The following is a 13,694-nucleotide window of genomic DNA, read 5'->3' as shown; positions in this document are numbered from 1 at the left end:
CCATTCCGAAAGTTGTGCAAAATCTGGCGATTTTTTCGTAGCGTTAAAACTTGCGCGAAAAGTTGCGCCTTTTCCGTAGCGTTAAAACTTAAAAGGCGCTATGTTTCGCGCAAGTTTTAACGCTACGAAAAAATCGCGACTTTTCGCGCAAGTTTTAACGCTATGAAAAAATTGCCAGATTTTGCGCAACTTTCGGAATGGCTACGAAAAACTCGCGTTTTTTCGCGCAAATCGTATTGGTAACGAAAAAGTCGCGTCAATTTTCCGAAAAAATCGCAAAATACCGATCATTACGAAAAAAACGCAATCGGACGCATTCGGCCCGTTCGTGGGTTAGTAAATGTGCCCCTAGGTGTTCATGGGGGCCCAGGGCTTATTTACAACCGATACCACAGTTGCAGTCACACATATTTCCCCACAGTCAGTTGCAAATCGTGCCCTCCACTCTCAGCTTTTCACAATTCTGGACAAGAAGCTTAGTTTTTCCATACCATAGTGACCCGTTTTTAATTGATTTCACTTACTTTCAGTTTTTTATACATTTCCCCCATATGTAATAAAAGGCACTAAGTTTGGCCAGGTGCAGTAACCCATAGCAACCAATAAGATTTTGTTTTTAAACAGGTGAGCAGTAAATGCTGCCTGCTGATTGGTTGCTATGGGATACTGCTCCTGGGCAAACTGAGTGCCTTTTATTACATAAACCTTTTGTGTAACCTTTTTTCAGCACTAGGATTTTCCTACAGAGAAGGCAGGTGGTACAAACCATCAAATAAATTCATAAAAGCGCTGCTACAAAACCTTTCAACGCTGCTGTCATCAGCTCAGAATAAAGCTGTGGGATGGATGCCCAAGCCTGCATTCATAGAATATGTACATAAAAACTAATATCAGGACTGTTTGTTCTTAAAACCAGTTCTCCATACAGACACGCATATTGTGCTATTACTTTAATAAAACTGATAATGTCCATGTGTGCCCTGCTATTGGCACCCTCACTGAAGCCATTGGCAAGGCAAGCAGGCCTGTGACTTGGCACTTTATCTTTGGAACTCTGTATATTTACACAGTATTTATTTATGCAATGTTTATTCTCTGTCTGTACTATTAATGTATTGTAACTATGTTTCACACTGCTTATCCAATAAGCACAATATAAATAAAGATATACACTATATCCATTCTATGCAATACAGTTCCCTTCCCAGCCAGGGGTCCAGCTTTTATTCCATTAAGATATGCCCTGCAGCTAGTATGTCATTTTCAGAGGAGCTTGGACAGAAGAAAACCGGACTGATTTGTTTTCCTTGACACTTTCAGTTATAAATATCACTAGTTCAGATCTGCTTGGCATTGATATCTGCTTATTACTAACCACCATGCTCTATGGGATTGAGCTGCTACACAGCAAGCAGGGTATAGTATTCTGCAAAGCTTCTTAGGGATATGCAGCAGCAAGGGGCCCCGTAATAAACGAGGGAGGAGTTAGGGCACGGGGCCATGATAAGGTTAGGAAAAAGGCCTGGGGGAAGAGGTGTTTGGTGTGATGCATTGTGGGGAATGTAGTCCATAGGTTGGTGGGAAATGGGGCTGTGGTGGCTAGAGAAAGGGGGTTCCTAACCTCAGGGAACTGATTGGGGTGGGGGCAGATACAGCTTCCACAGCCTTCAGCGGCTATTGTTATTATGTTACCAAGAGACTGTTATGTTATTTATTTACATTAATATGTTATTGTTTAACAAATTTGATACTGTTGCAAATAAACAGGCTGCTGCCTTTTCTATCCACAAAGGTTGTTGTCATGTGAATGTTTTGGTAGGAACAGAAGAGGTAAGCATGAGGGTGAGGGGTTGTTCGGGAGGGCCACAAAATTGACGCTGCCCTTATCATGCATGTGTGTATGTCCCACTGGGTTTCAGAACCAGCGTCAGGAAGCAGAAATAGTGTTCCCTTTCATGTAGCATCTATTATACAATTCACCATTGCTGTAATAGAGTTGTTTCATGGTAGGAATCTGATCAGCAACTGCCCTGGTTGTGCTCTATAACCCCATGGGTGAGCTATAGGGTATCAGCTATAGGGTATTCCCTAATAATGGAAATATTTAGGAGAAATTGAGTTTCTTTCTCAGAATTCCTCCTGCGGTGCTGTTGTTTGCAACCGTCACATGTCTCTGACCAATTTTTCGTTGCTTCTCAGTGGGGTGCGTGCATGTTAATTTTATGGGGGGAGTTTGTCTGTGGCTCTATTTATAACCAACAATCAAAGCATTAAAAAATGTAAGGGCCAATGTAAGGGCCAGTCCAACATGTAACAATATTCATGGTTTAAAAGCCGACAGAGCCAACCAGAACCAACTTTCCCATATTTTACAATAATGCCAGATTGTTAGTGCCCTATAGGCCAGTAAGAGCTGCATTATTTCCTGTCAGGTGACCAGTGAGTGACACAGAACATCACAAATGGTGGTTCATGATAGAAGATATAAAAGAGCAATATTTACTGATACAGTATATATATATATATATATAAAAGCAGGTTTGATAAGATTCTTTGATACATTCTTTATTAACTCTTAAATCATCTGTTGGTTACATGCTCTGTTCCCCTTTTAAATTGCTAATTAAAAGCCCAGAGACTTTATCATAGAGAAAACAGCACATAACAGCATGTTAATTAAAATGCATTTATGTTATGAAACTCATCATCTGAGACACAGTGGGCAGGGAAAGCGCTGTGAGTACAAGTTGATAATTTGATAGAAAATATTTGGCTCAGTTGCGCGGTCGTTATTCATTTTTTCATTCTATAGGCTGGATCGCTGTACCATAGCATTACTGAATCTGCTAAGTAAGAGAGCTATTTAGGTCATATTTTTTTTGTTGGCATTAAATAATTGTGTCCATTAGGAAATTATGGAGAGGGTAAAATTAGTAGCGCTGGAAATGTATCTGAGTCATTTGAAATGATGTGGTTTGTGACAGGATCTCTCTTCAATACCAATCATTAATGGACTTAATGTGGCCTATTCCTCCATCTGTAAATAATTGGTGTTGAATAGGTTTCAAAATCAGCAAGGCCAGTATTACTGCAGGGCCCAGTCTGGACCATTTTGGTTGGGGTCTCTAGACTGGGAGTTGCTGGCTGGTAGACCGCAGGCACTCTGGGCTGGTTGGTTGAAGGGAGTTTGTCTCTGCCTCTCTCCTGCTGACTGCTGGAAACCCCTGTAACACTGTCTGTTCACCTCTCTCTATCTCTCTCTTGCTCCACCGGCCCCCAGAATTTTATGGCCCAGTCTGTCCACAAGCATTTCATGGCACACTGTGGCCCCCAAGCATTTCATGGCACACTGTGGCCCCCAAGCATTTCATGGCACACTGTGGCCCCCAAGCATTTCATGGCACACTGTGGCCCCCAAGCATTTCATGGCACACTGTGGCCCCCAAGCATTTCATGGCACACTGTTGCCCCCAAGCATTTCATGGCACACTGTGGCCCCCAAGCATTTCTTGGCACACTGTGGCCCCCAAGCATTTCATGGCACACTGTGGCCCCCAAGTTTTTCAAAACTCACTATGGCCACTATACAATTCATAAAAGACCCAATGACACCCCCTACCCACATTTAGGAAGGAACATATGTTAAGTGGGCAGCTAATTTTTGAATGTTAAAATGGCTAGCACTTCCCTTATCTGGCAACTCCCTTCCATCTGCATTATTCTCTTCAATCTAAACATAACAGTATTAGTATACAGTATTTATATTAAATATCTCAAACCCAGTGGTTGTCTGTTAACCAGTTTGTTTTCATTTGTCTTTACCAAGGTCAACTCAGATCAAAACCTACTCCTGGGACAATGCCCAAGTTATATTGGTTGGAAACAAATGCGACATGGAAGATGAAAGAGTCATTTCAGCTGAAAGAGGAAAACACCTGGCAGAGCAACTTGGTAAGAACAAGATACTGGGAAGGGGAATGGTCATGAGTAGAGTTGGGTGTGGAAGGAATTACATGTCTCATCCATAAGAACAAGATGCTCCTTCCATTTTATTTCAATCAAGGCTCTAAATGCTATGCCTGTTAGGTTAAAATGTATGCGTTCAGTTGTCTAAAGCCTAATAAAGTTTCTTTTGTATGCAGATTTATTCTGGTAAAAAAGTATGTAGAATAATTGCACTTGCAGATGCTGTTGGTAGTATGTTAACTTTTTGGAACAACATATGAGAGAAATGGAGAGAAAGAAAAGGATCCTTCTTGCTGCTTCTTATTATCCATTGAGAAATTCCAGAAACCACAAGTTTCCCAACACATTTATTATCAGGTTCAGCAGGTTCCTCCACTTCAAGAAGAAATATTTGCTGTTAATTAAATCAGACGCAATCAGGGCAGGTGCAATAAAGATCCAAAATACCCACAAATCTCTAAATAAATAAAAATATGCAGTTCTTTGCTGTACCTGGGTATCCTAGTAGACTTTCCAGGAGACATTAATTTGCAGATCACCCTCATAAAGAAAGCAAGAGTCAGGAACTTTAAAGCAGATGTTTCTTCAGTCATTTCTCCTTGTGCCTATTGGATTGTACATTCTAGTGAGACTATCGAGGAAGCAGACGTGGGGTAGTTAGAAGCCACTGCCTATAGTTCATTTTCTCTGAACCTTAAGAAATAAGAAGAAGGTGAGATAGAATGTGGGTTTGCGTGATAAGACATCAAGCAAAGTCAGCAGGGAATATACTACGGGTAATGGTCTTATAGAGTAGGAAGGGTTACTTTTAGGGAGAATATAATCAGTTAGTCTAAAACATATAGATATTAGAAGTCACAGAGGAGTTCCTTGACCACAAGGCATTAGCCAGCAGGCCAAGTGCTTTTATAAAGATCATGGCACCCTAAGGTGATTCTTTGTAAATAAATAAGGCCCAATAGCCTAGGTAATGCAACGCCACTAATGCCCACGTATAACTGATGATGTTACTAAACGCTATTTATAAGGATAAATGTTTGATGTTATTCAAGGGTTGTGATATATATCACTATAACTGAGGCTCTTTCGCCAACTGATAGATTTCTAATCCAGAGTTTTTGTTCCCTTTCAGGTTTTGAGTTCTTTGAAGCAAGCGCTAAAGATAACATCAACGTGAAGCAAACGTTTGAGCGGCTGGTGGATATCATTTGTGATAAAATGTCAGAGAATATTGAAACAGACGCAGCAGCTACGGCTGCGAAACAGACCACAAGACTAACAGACAAGGCACCACCACAGCAACCCAACTGCGGATGTTAATAATCTCATCCATCAGTGTGTTCAATTTCCAATAAGTATTTAAAAACAAAAACAAAAAAAAAATAAAGATAAAAAAGGTCCATAAGCTTTCCCTTTCTACTGCCTTCATATCTACTTGAAAAAAATGAGAACAGAGCTCTTATTTTATATAGTAAGCTGATGATGGCCAGAAGGAGGCTGCTATATAGTGGAATGGCAAGCTTAAGGCACGTTGCCTTTTGTTGGCTTTCAAGTTCAGCAACAGATGGAAAGCTACAAGTTAAACCAGGCACGGGCAACTGAAGATACCCCTGATGTTGCTGAGCTACAATTCTCAACATCCCACTGATTCTTCAACATCTGAAGTTCCTTCAGTTGACCATCCCTGAGTAGACATTGTTGTTTAAACAAATGTCCTTCATTCCAGCTGTTGCAGAAATGGCTTTGTGCACTCTAAATACCAGTGTGCTTTTTATGAGGCGAGTGTTCCCATTAATATACCATGGGCTACATTATGATCCACACAATGCTGATATTATATCTTTTCTTTTTTCCACTTCAAAGTCTCCTGATTGGCTCTGTCTCCTGTACATTTTCTGCAGCCTTTCTAGAGCTTCTCTCCTTCATCAAACAGTAACCAATTGTTTCCCTATAGAATATTTAATAAAAAGTAAAATTATTATTAGTTCATCCCCCTCTGAGTGAATGTCAATGTGATAAATCAGTAGTATTATTCAGCTTCTTTTTAGGCAAGTATCTCAAGCCCTTTGGGGTTTTTTGGATGTTGCTGCTGTTTTGTAGTTGTTTCAGTGGCTTACAGCCTCAGGCAAGCCTCATATTGCCATTATGAGTGATACAAGCAGGGCTGCCATCAGGGGATACTACAGTCAGGGGCAGAGAGGATCCCAAGAGAAGTAAAGGTATTATTCACAGTCAGTCATGGAGAAACTTGTGGGAAGTAGGCAGGGTTTGGGTAGGTCATGGGCAGGGTTTTGGCATGATGGGGCATGACTGAGGTGGAGCAGGGTGTGGTCATACATGCTGGAGCCATTTGTGTGTTTTTATTAGGGCCCTGTCCTAGTTTTTGGCGGGGCTTTACAGCTAGAGGCCTAGTAATTGGGCCCTCTCTAAAGGGCATATCCAAATGGGATTTTCAGTCTCACCCATTCCAACAATGCCTTTCAGTTTTACGTTTGGGCCTCGGTTGCTAGACGTGCAAATGCTTTATATTCTGTAGCTGATGAAAAAGAGACTAATTGCCAAACCGTTAGTCACAGAAGTGTTCTGCATACAGGGAGGGCTGCTGTGCAAAGATGTTAGCGGCTAATATTATTGCAAAAAATATTTATTTTGGTGCCAAAAGGTTCCCAGATTGTGCAGGTTTAAGGTTCATGTGTAAAGTGTTATTCCCTTATACGGCAGTTTCTTATCCCTAAACATACGTTGCCATGTTATTATTGTAAAAGTAAATTATGAAGCCAATGTATGAAGTCATGTGATCAATGTTGGTCCAGACTGGAGGTTCCTTTTAATGGTTTTGGGTAAATGCCTGATCCGTTGCTAAGTACTGTATTTGGAAATAACGATTGCAGTGTATTGCTATCTGTTATATTTTGTATTGTTATTAAATCTGCAGTACAACGTACAGGGGCATGTTTGCCCCAACTCCACCTTAGCTTGGCATTGCCTACGTAAACATTTTGGGGGATATTTTGAACATTTTCTACACTCATTATTCGCTAACCCCCTTTGTAGTAAAAGGCAGTAAACCTGTTCAGGAGCAGTAACCCATAGCAGCCAATAACATGTTTGCTTGTGGTGACCAGTGAATGCTACCCGCTGATTGGTTGCTATAGGTTACTGCACCTGGGCAAACTTAGTGCCTTTTGTTACATTACCCTGTAAGGGTTTTGTTCTATGTAGCAGGTTATAGTAATGGATATGGGGCTTCAGTTCTGGCAATGGAGGGAAACAAACAGTTACGGTTATTTAAGTTTTCATAAAAGATGACACAATGCGCAATTGAACTAAGTTTAGCCAGCCATGGGACACACGGTGATGAATTTCCCCACAACATTTTCCTCTTTTGGCCACTAATTTTTCATACAAGTGAAACACAGCAAGGTTATTAAGCAGCTTTGTGCCTCTTATCTACCATCAAAGCTGATTGTCTCCAGCTTGCTGGCTCCCTTGCGCGAGGGAAGTTTCCTAGGACATGGTGGGGCTGAAGATATGAGAAATCCTATTATTTCTGGTAGAAGCAGAAAAAGATAAGGCTGGGTATGTAAATAACTTCCAGTTCAAATAAGAAGAAAAAGTTTTGGCATTTTCATAACTTTGGTGTTTTCTTTAATATTTTATGTGATTTTGGAGGAAGCGTCCAGTTGAAGCTGTAAAAAGTAGCAGCATTTTCTGCTTGTTCTGTATAGTTCTGTATAGTGATGGGCGAAATGTTTCACCAGGCATGGATTTGAGGTGAATTTCCGCATTTTGCTACTGGCGGATTTTTTCACGAAACGCATGAAAAAAATTGGCGCGTGTCCAAAAATCGCCCGTGTCAAAAGAATTGTTGTGGGCATCAAAAAAGTTGTCGCACGTAAAAAGAATTGTCACCCACGCCAAAAGAATTGTCAGGTGTCAAAAGAATTTTTTTGACACCCAACATTTTCGCCGTTTCGCGAATCATTTGAAAGATTCGCAAATTTTTCAGCGAAGCGAAATGGGACAGATTAGCTCATCACTAGTTCTGTATAGTATATAACACTGGTACATTAAGTTAGCCATATAAATTATCATCCCAATAAATTTTGTACCATGGCGATCGTTGTTTAGTCGGTCGGACAGGTTAGAAAACTTCAGTTGGATAAGGATGTTAAAATCTGTATGTATTGTGTATCTGCCGATATCCTTGGGGGACCTACAATGCGTTTCTAGGAAGTCACTTTCGTATGATTGGTCCTTTATCCTACAATTTCAAACTTTTATATCATTTCTTTAAAATTTATGATCAATATCCAAACGTAGTTTGGAAGAAGACTAAAATCTGAACGTGTGTGGCTTAAAGCTGATCCACCATGGTGATTAGAGTCTGCTGGCGGAGATTTTGTTTCAGATATAATTCCATAGAATCTATTTGGAATGTAAAAAAACATAAGGGGAGAAAGGAATTTCCCCAGAGCTAGTGAAGAACCACCATCTTGGCTCACCCTTTTCTAGATGGTGACCTTCCCTTTGATATATTCTTACCAAGATATTGCAGTAAATTACTATGACAGAGGCTGCTTAGGGATTTTGCATAAAGCATAATGTATTTCTATGGTACCTGTGCATGTTGTACAGCCTGTGTTTCTATGGTTATGTGATATAACAGAAATGATCTGCTATTATTTATTGGATTCTTTAGTGATATCCCCATCAGCATTACACCACTCACACACTGCATATTTGTTGTGCATGACTTTGTGAGCTCTGGCTCATTAATAGAAGGGAAAAAATGTGTTTTTTTTCTGATTAGAAATTCTCTATTTGTTATGAATGGTTTCACCCCAAAAAGAGTGATCTGACTGCAGCACACAGTAATTACATTAAGTCTCAAATAAGAAAACACTGTGACTTGGTTTCCTCTTGGTCATTTACTTTAATCATTTAGTCTTTTCTTCTGGGAATACATTTCCCTACATTGTGACCATTTCCCCCCTTTTCATCAACTATGTTACAGCAATTCTAATGCAGGCCCCATACTAGTCAATTCATTCATATATTGTTACTATCTAGTGGGCTGGTGTGCCTCGGTGTACTTGGAATGCCAGGGACTATTGTGATTCCCAGTCCAGATCTCCCGGTATCTGATCCTAACCCACTAAATGTTGCCATTGTAGGACCCACACCCAACTTGTACATGTGTCTTGCTGCTCTTTACCCTACTTCTGTGCATCTCTGGTTCCAAGACAGGGAATCTTCACAAGCAGAGGAGGAGTGTTCTTCCCCTGTCTGACCTGCTTCCATCCCTAACCAACAATGGTCGCCCCAACTTTCAGCCCAACCCATGGTCCAGCATTTTGGGTCAACCCTTACATCACTACTCCAAATTCCTCCTTGAGTTATATGTACTCAAATGATCAGATATTGGGGGTTACCTAAAGAGCAAGTTCCCAAAACAGCAAGCGAATTTGGTGCAGATATAAAGCAGGTTATTGCCAGTAGGTACTACAGTTGAATTAGTGAACATACAACAACCAGATGGAATATAAATGCTAGCGATATCATCAATACCAGCATGTAATGGGCTGAGTTTGTAATTGAAACATTTTCACTTGATAAATGTAGACACGTTCGCCTATGCGCTGATTTAATGCTGCTAATATATCAAATTCCGCCCTACTTTGAGTAAGGAAGACACTGGGACCAAGGCTTGTATGGTAGGGTTTCTTGTATGGTTGTTCTGACATAGATAAATTGAAGAACCTGGCACAGATAATATCCCCACATGCAATTACCCTTATAAAATCATGGGAAAGACCTGCAACAAGACACCACTATATATTTAGCAACTATAAATAGAAAAATAAAGAAAGAAGATTTAGTGGGTCTTAGTCTAAAGCAACATGGGACACTAATAATCTCCCAAAAGATACAACACGTGCTTAATCGTGTCAGACACTCGTGGGACGTGCAGCATACTGTATGGGGAAACTGATTGGCTGTAGAGGGCTGGCTAATAGACTGTTTCTCTTAAATCTCAAGGCTTTGGAGATAACCAAGTTATTCACTCATTCACATCCTTTGCAAGCACTGAATTGTAATTGAGTCAGTTCTTTATACAAAAGCATAGTACAACATTAATGCATCATTGCGTGCAACACGAAGCCTTGGGTAGCCACTAGCCAGGGCCTCAATAAGGGGAGTAAAAATCATTACAAATGCTACATGAGATCAGCTTATGCCGCTTTGCTCACTTTCCCAGTTGTTTGTCCTTAGGACCACATGGCATTGGGATACTTTAACCATATTCATGGGGGTGGCTAAATCACTAACTGAATGTTTTTAGTCATAAAATATTCAAAAGTTTAATTTCTGTACAGCACCTAGTACCTCCCTGATGCTTCACGCATTTTCAATCCCCGTATTGTTCAATGAGCGCCCCCCTCATCTGTTTTCAGCAGAATATCATTTGCATGTTATTGGTAGAGAAAACTGTGTTTTATAGACATTTCAAAGTATCTTTGGATCTATGCACACTTACTGTCAGTACCAGGAGGATGAAGACGTATCTCATACTGGGCCCAAGTGGGACTTTCAGCTAAGGGAAGCCATGCAGGTCTTTTGCAGCTTTACTATCTATCACAAGCTCTGATGTTATTCATGGAACTGTTTGAAGCTCAGCCCTGCTGAAGGATACCCTATGGCTGTCCCAATGAGCCATGTTTCCTTCTTCTTCTTTAAACCAATAGGCTACTTGTTCCAAGGCAATAGCTGCAGTAATGGTTACAGTGTTTATCCTTTGTTTCCAATTCTCTATAGTATTGTGTCAGTCTGTACAATTGTGTCTGTGTATGGGTGTAGTTAGGTCTTTTTGGCTTCTGCGATGTGTTCGGTGTTGCATGATTCAATGTATATGTGTATTTGTGTGTAGATATACATGCACACGGATATAGTATATATTTATATATGAATAACCTCTCGTATGAGAGACTTTGGGCCAATAAGTGCAATATTTGGTGACCTATTCAGTGTATATAGAGACAGAGTGGAGGTGTTTTCATGTGCCTATCATATTTAGTCGAGGATGTGAGGGTGACTGGGGTAAGAGCATTATTCTCTCATACAGAGAGACGCAAACGAGCGAGTAAGTAATAGTGGGAGAGAGTGGCGTAGTATTAGAAGTATTAGAAGCACTGAGAGAAATTAGATATTTAAATGGATTTAAGTGTTTATGAAATATTTGCCGAAATATATTTGTATATTATAAATATCCTTAGAAATATACATCAACTACTAGCAGAAACAATCAATGTACAGATAAAGAGATACAATTATATAATAAACAGAATACAAAATAAAATGACCCAGCATACATTGGTTTTGTTGCAAATCCATTAGCCCTACTTGGTGTGTAGAGTAGGGGAGATTTCCCACGCTGCTCAGTAGTGACGCAGAATGCACTAACAAGAAAGCATAGACTGTTCCTTAGAGAGATGGCTTCGGGAGAGTAATGACATAGACTTGAAAATGACATTATGTTTTGGGGTTCTGTGCCAGCCCTTTAGCTGGGTCTATAAAGATGCCCCCAGTAGCTCCGCATCTTTTTCTCTATGGTTTCTGTTCTGCTGTCACTTACAAGGCTAATTAATCATTAATTCAGATCCTCGTTACATGGCAGCTCCGAAAGCAGTGCAGTCTGCTTCACAATGTAATAATCAGCCCTGTAGCATCAGCTTCTATTTTCCGCTTGATGATTTCTGACAACTGGGGATGAGTAGGATACAGATTTGCGGCAACATTTGCATTTTCGCAAGTGACAAATATTTTCACAAATCCCCATTCCCATTCATTTCCGCGCCACTCACAAAATGGCCTCACAAAATCCAAGATGGGGAGCTCCTGTGGACATCTTTTAACGCCTGGGTTATTGCTGTTATAGAGATGCTGAGTCACAGCTGGATAAGAGAAAACACCCATTGACTCCAATGCATTTGGCACAAGAAAAAAAAGACCATTGACACTAACGCATCAGGCAAATTTTTGGCAAAACTTTGAAGGTCTAGATCATTACTGGTAGGGCTGCAGAACCTCTCTGCTGGTACAGGAAGCTTAGTTCTAACTCTAGCTTTAGAGGCAACCATGTTTATTACTAAACTTAACATTCAAGGTTCTGCCCATTATAATTTGGGCCCCACATGCTGCTCAGATATAATATAAATGTAAATATTCAGCATAAATGTTCTATACTGTAGCATCAGGTAGATGTAATTGTTGATTATGATACCTAGATGATGAAAGGGTTGAATGTAGGGATGCACCAAATCCAGTTTTTGGGTTCGGCCAAATCTACCGCAAGGGATTTGGCCGAATACTGAACCAAATCCTAATTAGGATTTGGAAGGGTTAAAATTTTCCACTTCCGTGTTAACATGACAAAAAGTCATTTGATTTTTAGGATTCACATTCGGTTCACCCAGGAGCATGGATTCATCCAAATCCTGCCGAAAAAGGCTGAATCCTGGCCAAATACCAAACCGAATCCTAGATTCAGTGCATCCCACAGAGCCAAACCCGTCATGTACTGATCTATAAGGTGGGCTGTTCCAAAATACAACTGCCAAATGAAGCCTGGTTGTTTTGTGAGTAGCCATGCAGTAATATATAGTATCAATAAAGTATATTTGTAGGTATAAATATAGTATTTTGACTACTAAGGACCTGCCCCCTTCCCCCCCCCAAATGGATTTCTTGGTATGTCTACTTTTACTGTCCCTCCCATTTCATTCAACCTGTAAAGCCTACATTAGAGGCAATTCATTCACATTAAATAAAAGTTGTCGCTATGGTTCTTCTCTGCATAGAATTGGCTGGACCCTAATAAACAATGTGAAATCTCTCACCTGAATTGCATTATGGGGCATCAGTGCCTATTACAATTATTATCTCCTATTATATCGTTATTAGATGAAATACGAGTTGATTTGGCTTTGTTGTTTTATTTTCCTAATCTGTATGTCCCTTGCTGGGAATATCCAATAGGATTTGTTTATTTTCAGGGGAGATCTATAGGCAATTAGAGACAGAAAAGATAAATATGTCAATAGTTGTGCCAAGAATGTGTAATTATAAAGAATTGTGTAGATTTTAGGCAATGTATCCCCCAGTGTAAATATATCCATTGTGGGTTTATAAGTGAATGTGAAATAAAAAAAAAGACTGTAATAAACATATCCATATATTTATATCAAATATGGATCAATCTTAATGACATTTTCATTTTGTTTCATAATAGATCACTATGCACTCGACATTGGCATGGCAGATCCATACTGACACCAAGGGGCAGATTTATTACACTATGAATTCGCTGCAGTTTGGGATCATTGGGGCAAAAATACACAGAATCAAATTGTTGTTAATAAGACTTTAATGAACTTGAGAAAAATAACTACAATTCTAAAAAAAAACTAAAACCTGGTCACTTTATATCATTTCATAATTAAAATTGAGGATTGTGTTTTTTCAGCGAAAATGCAGCGGAAAAGCAAAAAAATCACACTTTTTTAAAACCAAAGTTTTCGAAACACTGATTTACTAATCATTAAAATCTAAAAAAATAATGACGGAAATATTTAGAAACTAAAACCTTGTGACCTTCTATAATTTAAAAATAAAAAATTCTCCGATTCTCCGATTTAAGAAATTAGTCGAATTATTAGTTTTTTTTA

General features: G+C 39.7%; 1 protein-coding gene across 1 annotated transcript in view; it reads left to right on the top strand.

Moving 5' to 3' along the window:
* Positions 1-13,440, top strand: part of rab3c (RAB3C, member RAS oncogene family) — a 57,595-nt gene extending 44,155 nt beyond the window's left edge. Inside the window, exons 4-5 of the mRNA XM_002938179.5 lie at positions 3,827-3,951; positions 5,099-13,440. Of these exons, the coding sequence (XP_002938225.2) occupies positions 3,827-3,951; positions 5,099-5,286 (313 nt within the window). The 3' untranslated portion in view covers positions 5,287-13,440. The remainder of the gene's footprint in view (positions 1-3,826; positions 3,952-5,098) is intronic.
* Positions 13,441-13,694: the final 254 nt, after the last annotated feature.

The sequence above is a fragment of the Xenopus tropicalis genome, chromosome 1 (assembly GCF_000004195.4).
Source record: "Xenopus tropicalis strain Nigerian chromosome 1, UCB_Xtro_10.0, whole genome shotgun sequence".
Classification (NCBI taxonomy): Eukaryota; Metazoa; Chordata; class Amphibia; order Anura; family Pipidae; genus Xenopus; species Xenopus tropicalis.
Note: the sequence above shows the minus strand (reverse complement) of the source record. Positions and strands in the feature narration are given on the sequence as shown.